The sequence below is a fragment of the Takifugu rubripes genome, chromosome 8 (genome assembly GCF_901000725.2).
Source record: "Takifugu rubripes chromosome 8, fTakRub1.2, whole genome shotgun sequence".
Lineage (NCBI taxonomy): Eukaryota > Metazoa > Chordata > Actinopteri > Tetraodontiformes > Tetraodontidae > Takifugu > Takifugu rubripes.
Genome location: NC_042292.1, coordinates 8,870,120 through 8,889,170, shown reverse-complemented (window position 1 = coordinate 8,889,170; position 19,051 = coordinate 8,870,120). Strand labels below are relative to the sequence as shown.

At 45.8% G+C, this 19,051-nt stretch overlaps 4 protein-coding genes across 6 annotated transcripts in view; 3 read left to right on the top strand and 1 right to left on the bottom strand.

Moving 5' to 3' along the window:
* Positions 1–6: 6 nt before the first annotated feature.
* Positions 7–4,261, bottom strand: sumo1 (small ubiquitin like modifier 1). 2 transcript variants are annotated; one of them, XM_011606288.2, is made up of 5 exons: positions 4,126–4,261; positions 2,557–2,631; positions 2,054–2,131; positions 1,795–1,866; positions 7–1,645 (listed from the first exon to the last, which is right to left on the bottom strand). In XM_011606288.2, the coding sequence occupies exons 1-5, from the start codon at positions 4,162–4,164 to the stop codon at positions 1,577–1,579; spliced, it is 333 nt and encodes a 110-aa protein (XP_011604590.1). In that variant the 5' UTR covers positions 4,165–4,261; the 3' UTR covers positions 7–1,576. The 2 variants fall into 2 exon arrangements, with proteins under 2 accessions (XP_011604590.1, XP_003966620.1); XM_003966571.3 differs by lacking the exon at positions 4,126–4,261 and adding an exon at positions 2,932–3,107.
* On the top strand, positions 4,192–11,901 carry map3k2 (mitogen-activated protein kinase kinase kinase 2). Of its 2 annotated transcripts, XM_029840774.1 has the most exons (18): positions 4,204–4,325; positions 5,123–5,189; positions 5,329–5,401; positions 5,665–5,783; positions 6,425–6,465; positions 6,555–6,654; positions 6,732–6,845; positions 6,924–7,020; positions 7,106–7,236; positions 7,379–7,458; positions 7,536–7,600; positions 7,707–7,799; positions 7,870–8,109; positions 8,189–8,337; positions 8,433–8,564; positions 8,702–8,831; positions 8,911–9,088; positions 9,177–11,901. In XM_029840774.1, the coding sequence occupies exons 2-18, from the start codon at positions 5,175–5,177 to the stop codon at positions 9,394–9,396; spliced, it is 1,977 nt and encodes a 658-aa protein (XP_029696634.1). In that variant the 5' UTR covers positions 4,204–4,325; positions 5,123–5,174; the 3' UTR covers positions 9,397–11,901. The 2 variants fall into 2 exon arrangements, with proteins under 2 accessions (XP_011604589.2, XP_029696634.1); XM_011606287.2 differs by lacking the exon at positions 5,123–5,189 and having other exon boundaries at positions 4,192–4,325.
* Positions 11,902–12,662: 761 nt separating this feature from the next.
* cyp27a2 (cytochrome P450 family 27 subfamily A member 2) lies at positions 12,663–16,760 on the top strand. The gene is made up of 9 exons (XM_011606289.2): positions 12,663–12,957; positions 13,573–13,763; positions 13,862–14,061; positions 14,135–14,332; positions 14,415–14,578; positions 15,542–15,708; positions 15,788–15,869; positions 15,937–16,152; positions 16,425–16,760. The coding sequence occupies exons 1-9, from the start codon at positions 12,712–12,714 to the stop codon at positions 16,554–16,556; spliced, it is 1,596 nt and encodes a 531-aa protein (XP_011604591.2). The 5' UTR covers positions 12,663–12,711; the 3' UTR covers positions 16,557–16,760.
* A 1,002-nt stretch (positions 16,761–17,762) lies between these two features.
* The window catches only part of tmem198ab (transmembrane protein 198ab), a 28,146-nt gene continuing 26,857 nt past the window's right edge, over positions 17,763–19,051 (top strand). The window contains exon 1 of the mRNA XM_003966605.3: positions 17,763–18,078. The gene's annotated coding sequence lies outside the window, so the exon portion shown is untranslated. The remainder of the gene's footprint in view (positions 18,079–19,051) is intronic.

Here is a 19,051-nt window from a genome sequence, read left to right as displayed (position 1 = left end):
TTTGACTTTTTTTCTTAAATATTTTATTCAAAAAAACAAAATCAAAAAGCTCATCTCCAGAATTTCAAACCATCTGTATCAGTGTTTCTCTATTTTTTAACAATTCCCTCACAGATCTGCATGATGGCTCAAATCACAGCCCGTCCTGCCCTGAGGAGGGGGGGGGGGGGGGGGGGGGGGGTTGAGCTCCAGCTCCACCACCCACAAAGGAAAGATAACAACGATTAGCCATGTTAAAAGAATCAATTTTTGGAATTATTCAATGAAATATTTCCTTTTTGGAATCTTTTACAGATGGTAGTAGAGCAGTGTGGCAGACGCATGCTCGCTCACTCACTCACATACACAACAGCTAAAAAAAACAAAGACCTACACACATAATAACAGGCCACTGCTCTATTACCATTCAAAAAACTGCTGGAGGACAGTGGCAATACTGAACAAAATGCTGAACAACTGCCAACAAGCAGAAGATTTCCACAAAGTGCAAAATATTTAGCAACGGTATTGGATGATGAATGGGCTGTGATAAATGGAGCACATCATTCAAACACGCTGACATGGAGTCCAACACGTACAAGTCGTCAACAAGTATTTTAAAATATGTTTGCAAGCTCAAATATCTGTGTGAAAACTTTCCTTTTAATTCTCAAACTCTTTAGTGACGACACATTCTGGGGGTCTGAATCTGAAGAATTATGATTGTGACAAACTCCGCAACGGTGAACTCCATTAATAATGTCTGCTAAATGCCCTGATACACATGGAATGTACTTCTGTCTTATTAAAGTGTTTGTGATGTTTCCCTAACAACACGAAGAGAAATGGAAAAGAGAATGCAGTCTTTTAAACCAAAACAACAACGATGTGTCCAAATTTCTGACCTAACTCAATCATCTTGAGGTTGCATTTTTTTCATGATTTTGAGGATCCCTAGAAAATTCTATAAAATCATTTCTCGAGCAAAATTTGCTGGTTCGTCTTAAATCGAGTTTGAAGCCGAGAACATTCTCGGAGTAAAACCTTTTCAACTAAAACCTCAATGAGGCGGGAGTAGTTACATTAGATATTCTCTGGATGGATTATCCGCTCAACAGTTGTCAAAATTACCAGTACTGTTTGCTGGCAATTTATTGAGCACTTGGATCCGAACTGTACCTTTGATGTGGACATTAACGCTTGACAATCACGAGGACACTGAGGTCTCAGTCAGGTAGCTGCCCTGTAATGGCTCCACATCAGAGGGAGAATTCATCTAGAAGAAAGTTTGCATATCCAAAGTGATTTTTCTTTTAAGAAATAGAGCAGCATTTGTTCCCAGTGTAGATCCAAATGTGATCTGAGCCATTAGATCTCAATACATCCCCGATCTGCATTCACAACTTCTGCGCATCCACGCCAGGCGTAGCTCAGCGGGCAGACTACTCCTTAGCTCAGTCTTTTCACCTTCCTACACTCACTCATGGAAGCCCTGATAGAGACAATCTTGATCCAGATGGTTTGAGGCAAAACAAGATATACGTTCATAAGACCAATATAACATACAAAAAAAATAGGACTTAGAAATTCAGCAGGTTTAATCTTTCCAAAGTCCGCCAGTCTGTTCTTGATAAACCTCAATGACGTCCTCGTCCTCCATCCCCAACTGACATGAAGATCAGGAAGAAAAAGGGAAAAGTTTAGTCAGAGAACAAACCCCTATGATTCTCAGAAATATATCACAGGGTAGTACATGAATCATATTTATGCATGAAGGGAACTCAAGGATCCTGAAGTTGCGAGAGGTGAGCTTACCTCTTTTGGGGTTTGGTTGTCTGCAATTCTCTGTCCTTCAAACAGAAACCTTAGCGTGCTTGCTGGGACACCCTACAAGAAGCACACGTATCAGTAACAGTAACTGGTGCAAGGCAGAAGTTCCAATAAAGGTCATAAGAGGTCCAAGATTTTAGTGAAAAATACAACTTTGCTTCGTCTTAGAGGTTGGGGATTGGACAATTTCACTATCAGTAAATAAAAGATGGCAGGTAGTGTCAGGTTCTCTCTTTGCTCCTACCTGTCTCTGGCTGTACGACTCCTTCAGCTTCTTCAGGTGTGTTGTCATTTTCACCTTGAAGTGGATTTCACTGCTATCCTGTGTGCACAATAAGCACGCGATAATGAAGAACACTTAACTGTTATTATAACTCAGGTTAACTAATTCCAACTCCAAAGCAAACTGTGTGTCGGATGAGCACTTCATATGGCAATTTCATATGCTATTGGTGCTGATTTAATTCTGTGTATATTGCACATTGTCGTTGCCCTTTAAACATATTTAAAACAAGCTAGATGATGAAATTTGGAGTCGTGGATATGCGTGATCAGATACCTATTGTGTTGACGTTAAAATTTTGGACAGTTAATAAATTAGTAATAGCAGTCTCCAAGTCAATACACCCACATACGCCCCAAAGAACGTAAGATTGGAACCCAGCCCTACTTATAGGAGACTAATTTGAGATAACTTTACTTTGTTCCATATTCCGTTTATTCAAGACCCTTTTCATTCATGCCTACCTGGCCGATCACTTTTAACTTAATGTACTCCCCATCTTTCTTGTCTCCCACATCATGGCTGGATGGTTTTGTCTCCTAAAACATGAGGAGGTAAACAAACCAAAGCACTTGAATACAACAGAGTAAAAAAAGAAACTCATTACCTACCTACATACTCCTGGTTGCTTGATTATGTGCTCTTAACGAACTTTAAAATTTAACTGGAACCAAAGTTACTTGTAAGGATAAGCTGCCAAATAAGCAGTTCAGGGCCTAAAGCTACATTAGCTAATGGTTAGCATATTAAATAGCTAAACACGATCTACTACCGACAAATGCACAATGTAGATTTTGTTAAATTTCGAGGAAACCCCAATGTTAAAATGTATATCTTACCGTATCGGACATATTTTCCCTCTATGTGTCGTGAATATAACACTAACAATAGATGTACCGTTAGCCTCCAGTCGCAGGTTTCACTTAATATTATGAGACATCAACCGGAAGTGACGAACCACTTCTTCGCTGTTTTCATTATCGTTAAAAAAAAACAGAACTGGAAACAACCAAAAAAAAATATTGATCAAACTTAATTTTTAAACTTATTATTGAGTGTTTTAATCGCCCTCTACGTGTGATATAAATGCATTTGATACATTTGATGTCATATCGCGCCATATCAGTTTTTAAACAGGCAGGATTTCTAAACAGATTATCAGAAACCCGACTGCATTTCGCAATTTATCAGTCATTTCCACTAATAAATTAAAATTAATTTTTTAACGTTCATCCATTGAAAAATGTTCATTTGAAATTGTCTTGAAATACAAACATATTGTAATAATTAGGTCATGTACTTGATAGAACAAGACTGCCATTGTTCTAACATAGTTGATCTGTATTTAAGATTGAATTTTTCGAATGACTATTTTTCTTCATTGATTTGTTTCCATAACTTCTTTGAGGGCACTGTTTGTGTCTTAAGTCGAGGTCTTATGACACTTCCAATTCATTATTGGTACATACATACATTTCCTTGACTAAATTACTGCAATGGCGAAATACCCCTGAAATATATAAAATAGTACACGAATATGAATAGATGGGGTAAAGATGATCAGAGACAACAGTTGGAAGGGAGGTTCCATAATTGGAGATGTGTAGTGTGTAATGTGTTTTCTTAAATGTCAAATATATGCCAGGTTAGTTTCGCGTGTGAATCTTGAAACTGACAGATTTCTCAGACAATGTTTTGGTTGGACTCTTGCAACTCGATTTGGGGGTTTGAGACCTGTCAAGCTCCTAAAAAAATGAAGTCACACGGAATGTCAGGTTGTCAAAATAAAAGATAAATCTACCTCTCTACGGGAATTCCCACGTTCGAGAAGAGGAGCTTTTACTTTGTCAGCCACATCTGTCAACTTCCGGTAACATTTTCTTCCGAAGAACACTTTTCCCCCCCCGAAACTGGGTAATAGCGAGCGTAGCAGCCGTCAACCGGGTTGTAAAGACCAAACAAATGAAAGCTCTCGGCTAACTTCGCTTGAACCGTCGCCCAGTGCGTGAATACTGTGTTGTTTCAACAATTACCGGGTCATCTTTCTGTCTGGGAAGATCCGGTAAGCTCATCTGAAAGCTGTCGGGCCTCGCCGTCGTGGCCAGGAGGGCTCGAGTGAAGTTGGGAGCGGACTGCCAAACTTCTGCTTCCTACGTCGGCTCTCCGCGGGGCCCGGGGCTCCTGTCACCGGCCCTGTGGATGAGGAATTGACCCAAAACTTACAAACCACCAGGTAGATCAACAAGACCGGCATATTTGGCTTTGAATCTCGCGTTTACTGGCTTAATTGTTGGTCTTTAAGGGCGTGCAATGCTTGCGAGGTGTAAATAGCTTTTGCGGCTAGCTAGCTTTAGCATAGCTTGACAACTTCCCTGGCCTGACAGCAAGATTTAGATGGAATGCTCCGCTACTATTAGCTTAGCTTCTCCTTCCAGCCAACGCTGGGTTGTATCAACATTGATGGTTTCGCGATTAACCCACGTCCATCGGCGCGTTTTGGAAGGGAGATCGACAATATAACGCGGCGATAAAAGTGTCTCACATGAATTGTCGAATTTAGTTTGAGGTTAGTCATTGCTGGGAAAGAAATTGCGAGGTAATTATCTACCAGATGAGGCCACAACAGTGGCAATGTTATTGCTGCCAACAGTTCTGATATGGGGTTGCTTCTTTGCAAGATACTTGCGTTCTGCAACACGCCTGGCTTGTTCTGGATTCCTTAAAGAATCTCTGTCATCGACCTGATGCATCTGTCAGGCTTTCTGGTCCTTCAGTGGCGTTCAAAGAGTCTCATCACTTATATGTGATCAGCTCTTCTGCAGAAGCCATCTTGATTGTGCAAAATGTAATTTCTACACATATGTATGTATATATATATTTTAAAGTCTGTGCTTTGTCACGCCAGGACTGTGAAATAGAACACTTAAGTGGTCTTACTGTCGTATGACTAGAGAACATGTTTTAACTCATAACATTTCCTTTCCCTTTCTATTTGGGCTGGAACATTTGCACTTCTGATTAATTCATGAGTCTTTGCTGCTCATTGATTGATGCGTCGTATGTGGCGTTGTGCACGGTTAAGATGACAGCACCACAGGTATCACAATATTGGGTTCATATTTCAAGATATTTCTGATGTTTAAATCTTATATATTTTACTATATGTATGATCTTAACTAAGTCAGATGAGCGCAGTCACAACTCCGAAGACCAACTTTCTTTTTTTGCTTTTGTAGGAGAAAGGGTTTCCTTTGATGGGAGACTCCTCTTTCCTGGCCTCCTGGTTCAAACGTCGTGCCATGATGATGGGTATGTTTGTGTATTGTTTAGAGATATTCTTCCTATTTATTTAAGACCTCATTTTCCAAAGTTGTCAGTGGGAACTCCCCCCCTCAGATTGTGAGAGAACCGACGAAAATGATGTTAAGTACTTATGAAATATGAGGAATCATTTTTGAAAAGCTCCAAACAAACCAAATGTAACATAACCAACGTTAAACAATTAGACACATTCTCTAACCTTCCAGGAAAACATACAAGTCTGTCAAATAAAGTCTGATGTTTTCGCTCAGATGAGCAGGAGGCGCTGAACTCCATCATGCAGGACCTGGCCGAACTGCACCGCTCCAGCCGTCCTGCCATGTTCCCGTCAGATCTGGGAAAACCCAAAGCCTCCTCGCCCAAGAATCAGGTACGACCCTCTCAAAAGGGGGGTGTCACAGTTGGAGTTGACTGATTTTGGGTGTCTTTTCTGGAGTCAAGCAAATGTGGGGCTATTTCTCATCCATTCATCACCAACAGCATAAATGTTGCACAAGGCAGCAGAAACAAGAAGATAACCCCAGGAAATACTCAGAAACTTCAGCGAAGAGAAGGGATTTATCAATGAGGGGCCAATATAGCTTTAAACATTTACGTTGTGTTAAAAACAGTCAGCGTTTCCATTGGCGGTGTGGAACAGACTGTGGGGAAGCGCGAGGTAGCTTAAACCGCTACAAACATTTGGTGTTTTCATGGTAGATGGAAGAAGGAGGGTTCTGACATGAGGCGTCTCGTGTGATGTTCATCGATGTATATTTTAATTTTTTTTCTCGAAGGCTCATTAAGTGACCAAAGTTGGTTGTGTTCAGAAATTGAGGTCATGACAGACAGGAAATTTCTCTTTAAGACTAAGAGATGGAGAAGGAATAGGATTCATCAGCTTTCTGCTTCTTCCTACTCTCTTTGGACATGTTGGAATCATTTTGTTATTTTATATTATCCACATGTTTTGAGGGTCGTGGGGGTCAAACCTTTCATGCGTCTTTGTGTCTGCAACTATCTTTCCATCAGAACGACATCAGAGTGAAGTTTGAGTTCAAAGGGGAGAAGCGGTGAGGATTTCAATCACTTTCCTGCTGTGTTTCTGTTGCACAGTTCTGTGTCACTGACATATTTTTCTTTCCCTTCTTTGTCTCTGAAGGATCTTACAGTTCCCCCGGCCGATCAAGCTGGACGACCTGAAGGCCAAGGCTAAAGTGGCATTCGGTCAGACAATGGACCTTCACTACACCAACAATGAGGTGGGTGGCTGAACGATAGCAGCCTCCAGAGCTGATCCATTTAAACATTAAAAATATTTTCTTTGTTCTTCCTGCAGTTGGTGATTCCGTTGACAACTCAGGACGATCTCGACAAGGCAGTGGAGCTGCTGGATCGAAGCGTTCACATGAAGAGCCTGAAGATCCTCCTGGTGCTTCAGAATCTGTCTCAGGTCGGCAGATTGAGCTGACGCGTCGATGCCGAACGGCAAAAAACCTGAAGCGTGTCACTAAAATGTGTTTTTTTCCAGAACTCTTCCTCCAGTATGGACCTGTTGCCGTCTCACGAGGATCTGGACAACACCGGATTCCGGGTGACAGACAAGAAAAGCATGCTGGCTTTGATAGGTGAAGACGGGCCCTTTACCTCATCATCGCCATGACGAACTCAGCCATCACTTCAAAGGAATAAAAATCTGTTCTCATCTCCCAGGCTCCCATTCAACAGATCGCAGCTCCCCTCCTCCGGGATATATTCCTGACGCGCTGCAGCAGGTGGCGAGGAACGGCTCTTTCACGAGCATCAACAGCGAGGGAGAGTTCATTCCCGAGAGCATGGACCAGGTACCTCCTCTCGGGATTTGAAAGCAGTGCTGCAGCATGTTTAGAATGATGATAAAAGGAGGGAAAAACAGCAACATCTGAAGAGAAGCAAGTTCCAGGTTCCTGTCCTTCACTCTGGGTGCTGTTTGTTTCCTCCTCTCAGATGCTGGATCCACTGTCCATGAGTAGTCCGGAGAACTCTGCGTCTGGAAGCTGTCCCTCGTTAGACAGCCCGCTGGACAGGTGGGGACCCGCATGCTCGCACAGCCACCTTTCTGACCGTCAGTGTTGTTGACCACTGCGCTTTGGATCTGTTACAGTGATTATCCAAAGTCCAGGATGCCTCGAGCACAGAGCTACCCCGACAACCATCAGGACTTTCCAGGTAAATGAGGGATCAGTTCAGATGATTTGAGTTGTCTACCTTTAGTTTTAGGGTGCTTATTCCCCTTTCTGGACCTAAGAACATGTTTTTTTTCCTGTCTCCTTAGAGTACGACATCCCAGTTTTTGAGAAGTCAGGGAAAGGCGGAACATATCCTCGGCGATACGGCATTCCCTTCGGCCTTCAGGATTACAGCGACGGTTTGTACCGACGTCCAGACTCTATAGCCACTGTGGTTTCTTTGTGTCACACCTGTGCTACGCCCAACAGGGAGGAAGACCTTCCCTCGGGCTCGGAGAACCCAGGTTCACGGGTTTCGATCGCCGGTCAACTTCAGCCCGACTGAACAGTCGCCCAGTACCAGCAGCGGCAGCAGCGTCTTCACCCCTGACCTGGAAGAGGTTCCAGGACCATCCAGGAGGCCTCGACGGGGCAGTGACATCGAACCTGCTCCCAACCCAGCTGCAGCCCCAACCTTGTCGGTCATGGACATCAGTCCTCCGAGTCGATGTGAGCGGAATATTGATTTTACGGCGCTTCTTGTCTGTTTTGTTCTGGTGATTCAATTGTGTGACGATTGTACCACCAGCCCCGCGCGCTCCAACCAACTGGCGGCTTGGAAAGCTGCTGGGTCAGGGAGCCTTTGGGCGCGTGTACCTCTGCTATGATGCCGATACTGGACGGGAACTGGCGGTCAAACAGGTCCAGTTTGATCCAGAGAGTCCAGAGACCAGCAAGGTGAGAGTCAGCCAGATTGCTGCTTTTCACAGTTGAGGTTCGTGGCGTTTAAGGCTGCTTTTTTGATGCACGTACAACTATTCATCTATTTCTAGGAGGTGAGCGCGCTAGAATGTGAAATCCAGCTGCTGAAGAACCTTTGTCACGAGCGGATCGTCCAGTACTACGGCTGTCTCCGAGACACGACGGAGCGCACGCTGTCTATCTTCATGGAGTACATGCCTGGCGTGAGTGCTTTCGAATGTGGCGTTTATAGGTTGACGGGAGATGCTGCGTTATCGCCATGGTGATGGTGACCATTCACCTGGCTTCTCGAAGATGAAATTAAACTGTTGCCGCCTTTTCTCGCGTTTTTCCCCCCAAGGGCTCCATTAAGGACCAGCTGAAGTCGTACGGAGCGCTGACGGAAAACGTGACGCGGCGCTACACCCGGCAGATCCTGGAGGGGGTGTCCTACCTGCACAGTAACATTATCGTCCACAGAGACATCAAAGGTAAAGTCCACCGCTTTGCGCTGGGTTTTGAGCTCTTGGTGAACGGCCGCAGGTGAGTTCCAGTTTTTGTCTTTTCCAGGGGCCAACATTCTCCGTGACTCTGTGGGAAATGTCAAGCTCGGAGATTTTGGGGCCAGTCGGCGACTTCAGACCATCTGTCTGTCAGGAAAGGGCATTATGTCTGTGACTGGCACCCCCTACTGGATGAGTCCAGAAGTGATCAGCGGGGAAGGCTACGGCAGGAAGGCAGACATATGGTGAGACGTCTGGTGTGACGTCAGGTTCGCAGCTGGTTTTTGATATACTTACTTCACACTTTTTTTATTTTATTTTTATTTTTTTAAGGAGTGTTGGCTGCACTGTCGTGGAGATGCTGACTCAGCGACCGCCCTGGGCTGAATTCGAAGCCATGGCCGCCATTTTTAAGATCGCCACTCAGCCCACCAACCCGGTGCTCCCCGCTCACGTGTCGGACCACTGCCGAGATTTCCTCAAACGGATCTTTGTAGAGACGAAGCAGCGGCCGTCCGCGGACGAGCTCCTGAGGCACATTTTCGTACATTAATACCCTCCCCGCTTCCCTGTTGGACTACCAGATGTGCCCTCTGACCCTCCCGTCTCCACCTCTGCCCTTGGACCAGTAGGAGGAGTGGCTGGAAGAAGGTGTGTCGGCTCCTGCTTCTCCTGTCTCTGTTTGTGTGAGACTGCCATAAAAGACACAGATTTTAATTTTATTGTTCTCCACAAGTTGCACCTTAATTTTTTTAAAAGGAGTCGTCAAGCACGTCCTCCGCAAACCCTTTTAAAATGTCTGTTAGGTTTCTTCCTTCAAACACGGCGGACCTACAGGGGTGACGTAGCGCAGCCTGACCCCAGAATGTAGTTTCCTCTCAAGGCTGCGAGGGCCGGCGATGGCCTGGGCCCGCGGCGCCCCACAGAAGAGCACTCCCCAAAACGCAGCCCTTCACCTCCGTTGCTCCTCCATTTGCTTCCTTCTCTGCCATTTTCTGCTGTGTGCCTTTTGCGTTCGGTCAGTGCGTGGTGGGAGCGAGTCTCACGGATCATCTCCCTGGCTTTGAGCTGCAAGGGTCCGTGTCTCGCGGGCTGTCTGTGCCTCCCTGCCTTCAGACGGTCCACCCAAACCAGGCTGATCTCAGTCCAGCGCCAACACCTGATTTTGCCTTTCTTTTGTAACGGTGGCAGTTTGGGGTTGAACTGGATCCCAGCTCATGCGCTCTTCCCTCCGCCTCCAGCTGCCGATAACATTTTTATCACATCTTCTGCTTTAAAAAAAAAAGAATCTTGCCGCTCTTATTCTTGCCGTTGTAACCTGACTGACATCCCGGTCGGGTCCAGGTTCTCCTCTGCTCTTGCAAACATTCATTCGGGATGGCTTGTGGAACTTGGTACAACTTATATACAACAGCGACGTTCAGTTTAACCGCTGTGACCATGGCGACGGGACATGGAACTGATTCCTCGAGAGTGGCAATGTACACCTGACATCGAAGAAAACGTCACGGTAGAACGTGGTGCTAAATACCTAATAGCATCGTTAAAGTTCCTCACGCGGTACAGTATGTCAGGCTGCAGTCGCTGAGGCTGATGGGTAAAGCTTGGAGAGCCGCATACCAAAAATCATGCACACAAAGTCGCTATAGCAACCAGTTCTTTTTAAAGAGGCACTGCAGGTGATGTAAAAGCGAAGATGTTTACAGTAACTCGATGGTTAACGCCTCACTTTGTCCTGGCCGCCAATCATTGGGCTGAAATGCCAAACGTGTCACACTGGCTTCATATCCAAGCCCCATTTTACTGTCGCCTCGGCACGCTCGCTCGGCCAAACACACTACCCCAGTTTTGGTACAATGAGACGTACGGTTCTTTTTTAAAGGTCTGGTCTAATTTTGGTACTCGGATTTCTGCCCCCCCCCCCCCCCCCCCCCAGATTCTGCATGATTATCTGAATACTGATCCAGAGCACTTCTACTTTTTTAATGAGCCCCAAATTTAAATTTTAAGGAAAGTTTTTAGAGACTATTTTTACATGGCGCTGTTGTTCCTGTATTGTCCATTAGATTTTTTTCTCAATATGCAAACAGAAATCTTTTCAAAGTGGAATTCCAGCTCCATTTTGGTGTTCGGTGTTGGAGACGTCGCTCTTTGTCAGACTGACTGAAACAAACCTCATCTGCGCTAGAATGTACACATTCTCCAAATTTAGGTGCCCGTGCAGAACCTTGAGAGAGGAATACTTTGACAAAAGTGGTGACGTTGCTGTATTTTCAGTTTTGGTCCAACCGGCACCGGTTGACCTTGATTCGCACTACCATGATGCACTTCTACGATTCACTGATGCTTTTTCTCCAACACTCCTTGGCTGTCACCTGCACCGCTCTGGGCAGTGACCTTTTTCTTTGCACATTTTTTTTCTATTTGTACAAAAAAATGTGTGTTCAGCAACAATTTGGTACATGAATGTAATGTGTCATTGCTTTGACCGCCAGATGGCCTCGTTCACCACCGTGGATTCACTCACAGGTACCTGAGGACACTGAGATACACTTGTATCGTGTGTGTGTGTGTGTGTGTGTGTCTGTGTGTGTGTGTGTGTGTGAGAGAGAGAGGGAATGCATAAATTGCAGTTTGTGAGCGTTGGACATAATGCCAACACTCTTTGTGCATTGAACATTGAAATAATATACAAATTAAAACGAAAAAGGACATAAAAAAATGTACAAATGTATAAAATCAAAATGTTTTCTTTTTTTCTAAAAATCCTCTTATCTCACAATTGGTTGTGTATTGTAAAAGAAGCCATGTTTATAATTGTAATTGGTTTGTGACCAATATGCCTGTTTATATCAAATCTGTATATCAGTGGTACGCATATTTTTTTTAATATATATTTTTTATTTTTCTTTTTTTTAAATATGAGATTTATGCATGGTTGAGTCCTGTGAGACGCAGCGGTGCCATTGAATGTTTTTGGGTTTGTTTTCAAAAAAATTCATGCAAAAACTGTTCATAATTATAATTATGACTATGATTATTAAAAACAATAAAAATATTTATTTGATCGTGGTCATTTAAATGAAGGGAAAAGGATATAGCAAATGTTTTACAAATGGGAATAAATTGAAGTTAAGTTTGAGTTTTGGGGAGGAAAAATGAATGATGCTTCAAAAGAGTGAGACAGCACAAATTGTGTCGTCTAACTTCTGATACATCTTTCAAAAATATAACACGTGTGCTGTTATTGCAGGTGACCGCCAGGTGGCGCTATAAAACAACAGCGCCAGTCCACTGACGGGCAGAGCCATCTTTTTAAAAATAAGACTTTATCAATTTACTCTGTGCGTAAAACCAAAATAGAAAAACAACAAAAACGAAATATATGTTGACACATTTTTAAATATACATGTTATATATAAATGAGTGAGACCTACAGGGGTGAAATGGCTTTATGAGTTGGTAGTAAACTGCGTGCAAACCTGAGTGGATGACCGCAGACAATATATGATGTTAGTAGTACAATAAAATAAGTAGTACAATAAATTACATGAAATAAATAGCGTGAAAAGACATTGTAATGGGCAATTTAAAAGAAGTGGAGATGAAAAAAAATTATTTAAAAAAAAAAAAAAGTACTATATTCTATGTTTTTTCAATACCAAAAGCTAAATTTAAAAATACAAGTCAGTTTAAAAGATCTAACTTCGACAGTTAGAATCAATCTCATCGAAGCTGCCAGCACTCTGTCTTTACTTTTGTCTTTTTTGTTGTTGGTGAAGACGTTGTTGCCAGGTACGTAAGGACAAACTGAGCAAATTAAAGGAACCGTTAAAGGCGCGCACGGAGAGCAACACCCACATTATAAATGTGCCAGACCTCTGGGATATCTGAGGACATCATGGCCTCCTTCACAGCTCTGCGCTGCGCTGCTATCGGCGCTCGGAATTCGGCGCTGCGTCCTGCAACTCTCCCGAGCAGAAACCTGAACCTCCAGGCGACCTCGGAGGCTGCCAACCTGAAAGGGATCGCCGACCTGCCCGGACCCAATACTTACAAAATTCTATACTGGCTGTTTGTTAAAGGTTACGGAGAGAGGTCCCATCTACTGCAGGTCGGTGCTGCTGCTGCTGCCGCCAGTGTTTATCAATGTTGTGCTTGGAAACGCGGTGCAAGTTAAATCGGACTGATTCCAGGGTTAACATCTTTCTGAAGCACGTCGTAGTCTGTAAGATTTGCGCCAAAATAATTCACGGAAACTCCCAAATTCCGTGAGTGCGTCGATCTGTTTCAGATGTCAGGTCAGGCCCTGGAATTCTGGAAAACGCCTTGAAACAATTTTGATTGTATAAGACGCTATATAAATAAAGATTGAAAAGTAAATATGAAGTAGGAGGCTGTCTTTGGTCTGGCGAAAGTATTCATATTCTGTTCTTTAGTAGAACCGGTGTTGAAAAACAAGGAAGAAAAGGTTTAAACCAGTTCTATTAAATAAGATAACGATGCAGAATCCCCCTCCCCTCCCCTCCCCTCCCCTCCATGGTGCTGCTGCAAGTTCTCTGGAACTTGAGCAACAGTTTTCCTGGTTAACTGCCCTCATCTTCTTTTGAACGTCCCTTAGGTTGCATCATTTGCGTTGTGTTGTCATTGGTGGAGGTTAAAGAGAAAAAAAAAAGAAACTTAAGTAAAGTGGCTGCTACGTTGCTACGTAAACTCACATGTTTTGCAGGGTAAACTGAAGAATATCTACGGCCCCATGTGGCGCTGGAAGTTGGGCCCTTATGACTTTGTCAGTGTTGCATCTCCAGAGCTCATTGCTCGGGTGATCCAGCAGGAGGGACGCTACCCAGTTCGAGTCCAGCTGCCTCACTGGAAGGAGTACCGGGACCTGAGGGGGCAGGCTTATGGTCTGCATGTGGAGTGAGTGGATGCTGCTGTTTTCAGGAGTTCCTCAGGGCTCCATCGTGGCTCCCTTTCAGGTTTGTTACCTAAAGTGTCCTGATCTCCATTGACCGTAGGACGGGACCTGAGTGGTCCAGACTCCGCAGCGCCCTCAACCCCAGAATGCTGAAGTTGCGGGAGGTGGTGGCCTTTTCCCCCGTGATCCACGAGGTTGTTGGGGACCTTCTGCGACGCATTGAGTTTCTCCGAAGCGGCAGCCAGGACGGGGTCACCGTTTCAGATATCGCCTCCGAATTGTACAAGTTTGGCTTTGAAGGTGGGAACGCCCGCGCGTTTCCAGGAAGTCTCCTAACTTAACGTTTTGGAAACTGTTTCTTTTCTTTTTGCAGGAATCTCAGCAATCCTGTTTGAAACCAGGCTGGGCTGCCTGGGAGAGAAGGTCGATCCAAACGTTCAGCGCTTCATCAGTGGCGTCAACGACATGCTTTCTCTCTCCGACATCACCTACCTCTTCCCTCGGTGGACCCGCAGCTTCGTCCCTGTGTGGAAACGCTTCGTCCAGGCCTGGGACGACATCTCAGACGTTGGTGTGCAGCAGGAGGCGGCGGTTTTGACTATGGATGCTCCAAATATACGATGAGTCTCAGGTTCTGTGTCTTCCACCTGCAGCCTCATCGCTCATCGACAGAAGAATTGCTGAAATTGATGCTCGGGTGGCCAACGGACAGTCGGTGGAGGGGCTGTACCTCACGTACCTGTTGTCCTCGGACAAGATGAGCAGAGCGGAAATCTCGACCTGCATCACCGACCTGCTGCTGGGAGGAGTCGACACGGTGAGATCCCACCAGACTCAGCGGAGAACTTCACAGGATTGGTGGCGATATTGAGGCAGACGTTTGATGAGCAGGCATTCTGCTCCTGTTGGTCACTTTTACACGTTGTCATGGCCACTTGGCTCCGAATGGCCACAACATAAACGGGGAGACCAGGCACTTTTAAGGATTTTATTTAGGATTTATTGAATAAGTAAAGTGAAAAGTCAGTGGTGAAGGTGAAAGCGTGAGGTGCAACAGGTCATAACAAAACCCAACGAGGGTAAACCCAACGAGGCTTGAGCAACGGGACTGGCACTCTCAAGTGGACGCGTTCGGCAGGGGTTCCCAGCTGCCCCTCGGCCCGATCAGCCCCATCTCCGTCCCCGAACACGGGTTTTAAGCCATCGCCTGGCTCATCAGGTTAACGAGCCACACCTGGAGTGGTGGCCTCCCAAACAGCTCCCTCTGCAGGCCAAGCACAACACCAGCCCAAGCGCAGCCAAAGACACCATTTCCAAATATTAAACCCAGACGTGAGGCCACCGTCACGTTTAGCTTTCATTTTGGCATCTTCAATGTTTAACTTCCCGCACAGTTGTTGCTTTGTGGCCAGTGTCGACCTCGTGTGGAGCAATTTCAGATTAGTTTTTTTTTTTTTTCTTTTACATTTTGTGCTGTTTTGAACATTTTTGATGTGAAAATTTGACCGCAGAACGTCTCGGTCAGTGGAGCAGATTGATGCTGGAGCGAAATTCAGTCGCCCCTTTAGAAAGTTGCTTTGTGGAACTTGTTTGTCTGCATTTCAGCATCAGGTTGAGGCTTGTTTCTGTTTGCTGCTGAAGCCTGAGCCTGATGTGAGTCCAGTGAAACACCAAACACGATGCATTCTGGGCCAGAAGTGGCTCCGTTTGACTGGTCACCAGTTGGACCACAATCGCAGGCAAATTACCAAACAATCTAAGTTCTCCCAATTTCTCTCAGACGTCCAACACACTTTCATGGGCGCTGTACCATTTGGCGAAGGATCCTGTCGCCCAGGATCGGCTGTACGATGAGGTGAACTCGGTGTGTCCCAACCACCACCAGCCGACCACGGATGACCTGGCCAACATGCCCTTCCTGAAAGCCGTCATCAAGGAGGTGTTACGGTCAGAGACAGTTGTGAAAGTCTGAGCTGGTGAAACGGTCCAGGTTTCATCCCTCGCCTCTTGTTTCTCCCCCCGCCAGGCTCTATCCCGTGGTCCATCAAAATGCCAGGTTCATTTCTGAGAATGACGTGATCCTGAACGACTACTGGTTTCCGAAAAAGGTCGCCGCCACGAGCAAATCCACTCTGCAAGGAGGCGGGACTGAAATCACGTCGTTTGTCTTTTCAGACTCAGTTCCACCTGTGCCACTACTCCGTCTGTCACGACGAGACGCAGTTCAAGCACGCCGAGAGGTTCCTTCCGGAGCGCTGGCTGCGCCACAGCGCTCCGCTCAGCGGCTACTACCAGCACCACCCCTACAGCTTCATCCCCTTCGGGGTGGGCGTGCGGGCCTGTGTTGGGAAGAGGGTGGCAGAGTTGGAGATGTACTTCGCTCTGACTCGGGTGAGAAACAGGAAAATGTCTTTCAATTCTCTGAAATCGGAGCCCCGCCATTGTCCTGGCTGGATACAGGGAGGGATTAGTGGTGTGTGTGTGTGTGTGTGTGTGTGTGTGTGTGTGTGTGTGTGCGTGCAGCATTTTAGGCATTTGTGCTGTTGGCCCCTTTTCAAAGCTTTTGTATTAAACGGTGAAAGGAACACCTGGTTCACTGACAAATTTGACCTCCGTGACACACGTTACGGATCGTTAAGTGATCCGTTTGTGTCGTCCTGCAGCTGATGCAGTCCTACAACGTTCAGCTGGAAGATGACACGATGGTGGTGGAGCCCAGAACTCGAACGCTGCTCATCCCCTCCAAACCCATCAACCTGCGCTTCCTGAGAAGACCCGGAGAGCAGCGCTGCTGAGTTTGATCATTGAGGAAGAGAAACACGGGCCTCAGCGGCTGATTTTACACAATGGAAACAACAGAAACCTGTTTTTGATTTTGCTTTGCAGTTTAAATACTAATAGCATGAATTCCTGCTGCATTTCTACTCTATTTTACTTACTATTATTCCCAAGAGTGGCCCCTCTGACAAACTGTGGCGTACTTGGACAGTTTCATGTTGGGAAAAAAAAGAAACCTTAGAATATTTTATCAAACTTTAATAACAAATCAATAAAATATATATTTGGTTTAATGTACTTTCTGTAATTTCAATATTTGCACAAAATATTACTTTAGTTTTTTCTCACATATGATTTAATTATATTGTCAAAAGAACTCCTCTCTTAATGTCTGATCAGTCCATTTAGACAGCTTGATGTCCATCCTGTGGTGGTTCATTTTTCACTAAATGACAAAAGTTGATCTGTTTTTCATTGTTGGTTTTGTTTTCTGAAGTGAGACTTAGTGTATAAGTGACATCCAGTTGCAAATCTGGACTTAATCTGGAATTTCCATTCAGGGTCCATTTGAAGATTTTTTCGGTTTCAGGGGAAATGGGGAAATGACGAGAAATTGAGGCAAGAGTCGGGATAATCCCCTGCTGCCACCGTCACGAATATGTCAAGAAGTGACCAAAAAAACAAAACATGGCATCTATTTTTCAAACGTTAAAATCCCTTTTTTAATGTTTTATTTTGAAATTTTAAAAACCCACTTCCTGGCGTGCTAAATTCGATCAACTTGACGTCACTTCGCGGAGGGTTTGCGTGAGGACGTTAAAACTGCGGCTACGTCCACTGCAAAAAACATCAGATACATGTGACTTTAGAGTCGAAAATAGACGTCGTGCCAACGACGATACGCGACAATTCACCCCAAATACTCTGGAAAAACCGAATATACAGCGATAAAACAGCCCCTGGCATTGGCAACAGGTGTTTATTCGTTTAGCTGCTAGCAACACCGTCCCAGTTGCTGTGTCAGTGGCGTATCCAACAAAATAGGGATTTATTTCCGAAAACATTAATCAACCTCAAACCTATTTCAGCTATGGAGGGTCTCCAATGGTTGCTGTTGGCCTTATGAGTCCTATTTCTCTTCTCACGTTTGCTATTGCCAGATAATTTGGCTCAAATTGGCGTGAAGGCTCGTCACTTTTTGCAGCGCACGACACCTTCTTCACCAGACCGGACTCGATCTCCTCCATCCACGCATCCGCTCGGTCCAGAACCCCGCAGGTACGACGCCTGTCTCGCACATTTCTGTGTGATCGGCCCCTAACGCCCGGTCCCTGGATGTTCGTCCCTGGATGAAGGGTCTGAACTGGGCGTGCGTCGTTCTGCGGGTTGTCGCCGCATGCTGACGGAACTAGCACCCCGGCGGAAACAGCAGCGGGTCGGGGCAGAAAACGTCAGAAATGGTCGCTGTTTCCACCTCACGGGGCTCTTTTTACCGTCATGTGAGCGCGGCCGAGCTGCGTGGACCCGCCGGGGATGATGGTGAGTGACCGATTAAACGTGCACGACGTGGTCTCTTTTGTCTCCGATACGCGCGTGCGCGCGCACACACCTGCTGTCCAGAACGGCTGAAGGGGGGGGGTATTTCTCTGTCTCTGGGGTGGATGAAGCAGGTGGACAGAGCAGGTTCGGATGTTGGGGATGTAATGGAGGTCCGCCGGGCCCGTGTGGCGTTGCTGAGCCCAGCCGTGTCACACAGCGTCGGGGTCGGTCACCCCGAGTCAGTCGCTCCCCCAGGAAGCACCCGGATGAGGAGGACCGCGTCAGTTTGGGTCATCACATGTCCCCGGTGGTCATTTCAGCTTTATTATAAGGTTTTTCAGGGATTTTACCCTCATTTGGTTGTTGAAACCCACTCAAATCTGAACACGAGACTAATGTAGCAAAGGTAAATTATAATGTAAACACAGCTAAAGAAGCTGGCCTACTTCCCTCACGTTGTCACATGTTTGTCTCATGGTTGGCTTATGTAGATTTAGGTAGGTCCTCCCTAAATCTCAGGTGTTAGCCCTAAAAGCGCTGGAACACAGAGAGAACCCAACCTCTCAGCCAGCAGAACTGGGTTCGGCCTTAAGTGAAGCCCATGTTCATCTGTGGCCCTGGCACCAGAGTGTCTGAAGAGAGAAGAAATGGACCACTTCTTGTCAAAGTGACAGGTTGACCTTCCCCTGAACCCGCCCACACCTGTTCCCCCCCCCCCCCCCCCCCCCCCCTCCCGCCTCCCGCCTCCCGCCTCCCGCCATTCTCCCTTGCCCGCCTTTTTTGAAAAGGGAGGAGGGTCCCACCCCCCCTCCCTTTCTCCCTCCCGCCTCCCGCCTCCCGCCATTCTCCCTTGCCCACCTGTTTTTAAAAAGGAATGGCGGGAGTTACAAAACAGTTACAAATCAGTTTTGCCATAGTCCTGACATATCCATCTGTCGGCAACATGAGTAGTTCTACATCCGTGATTGGTGAG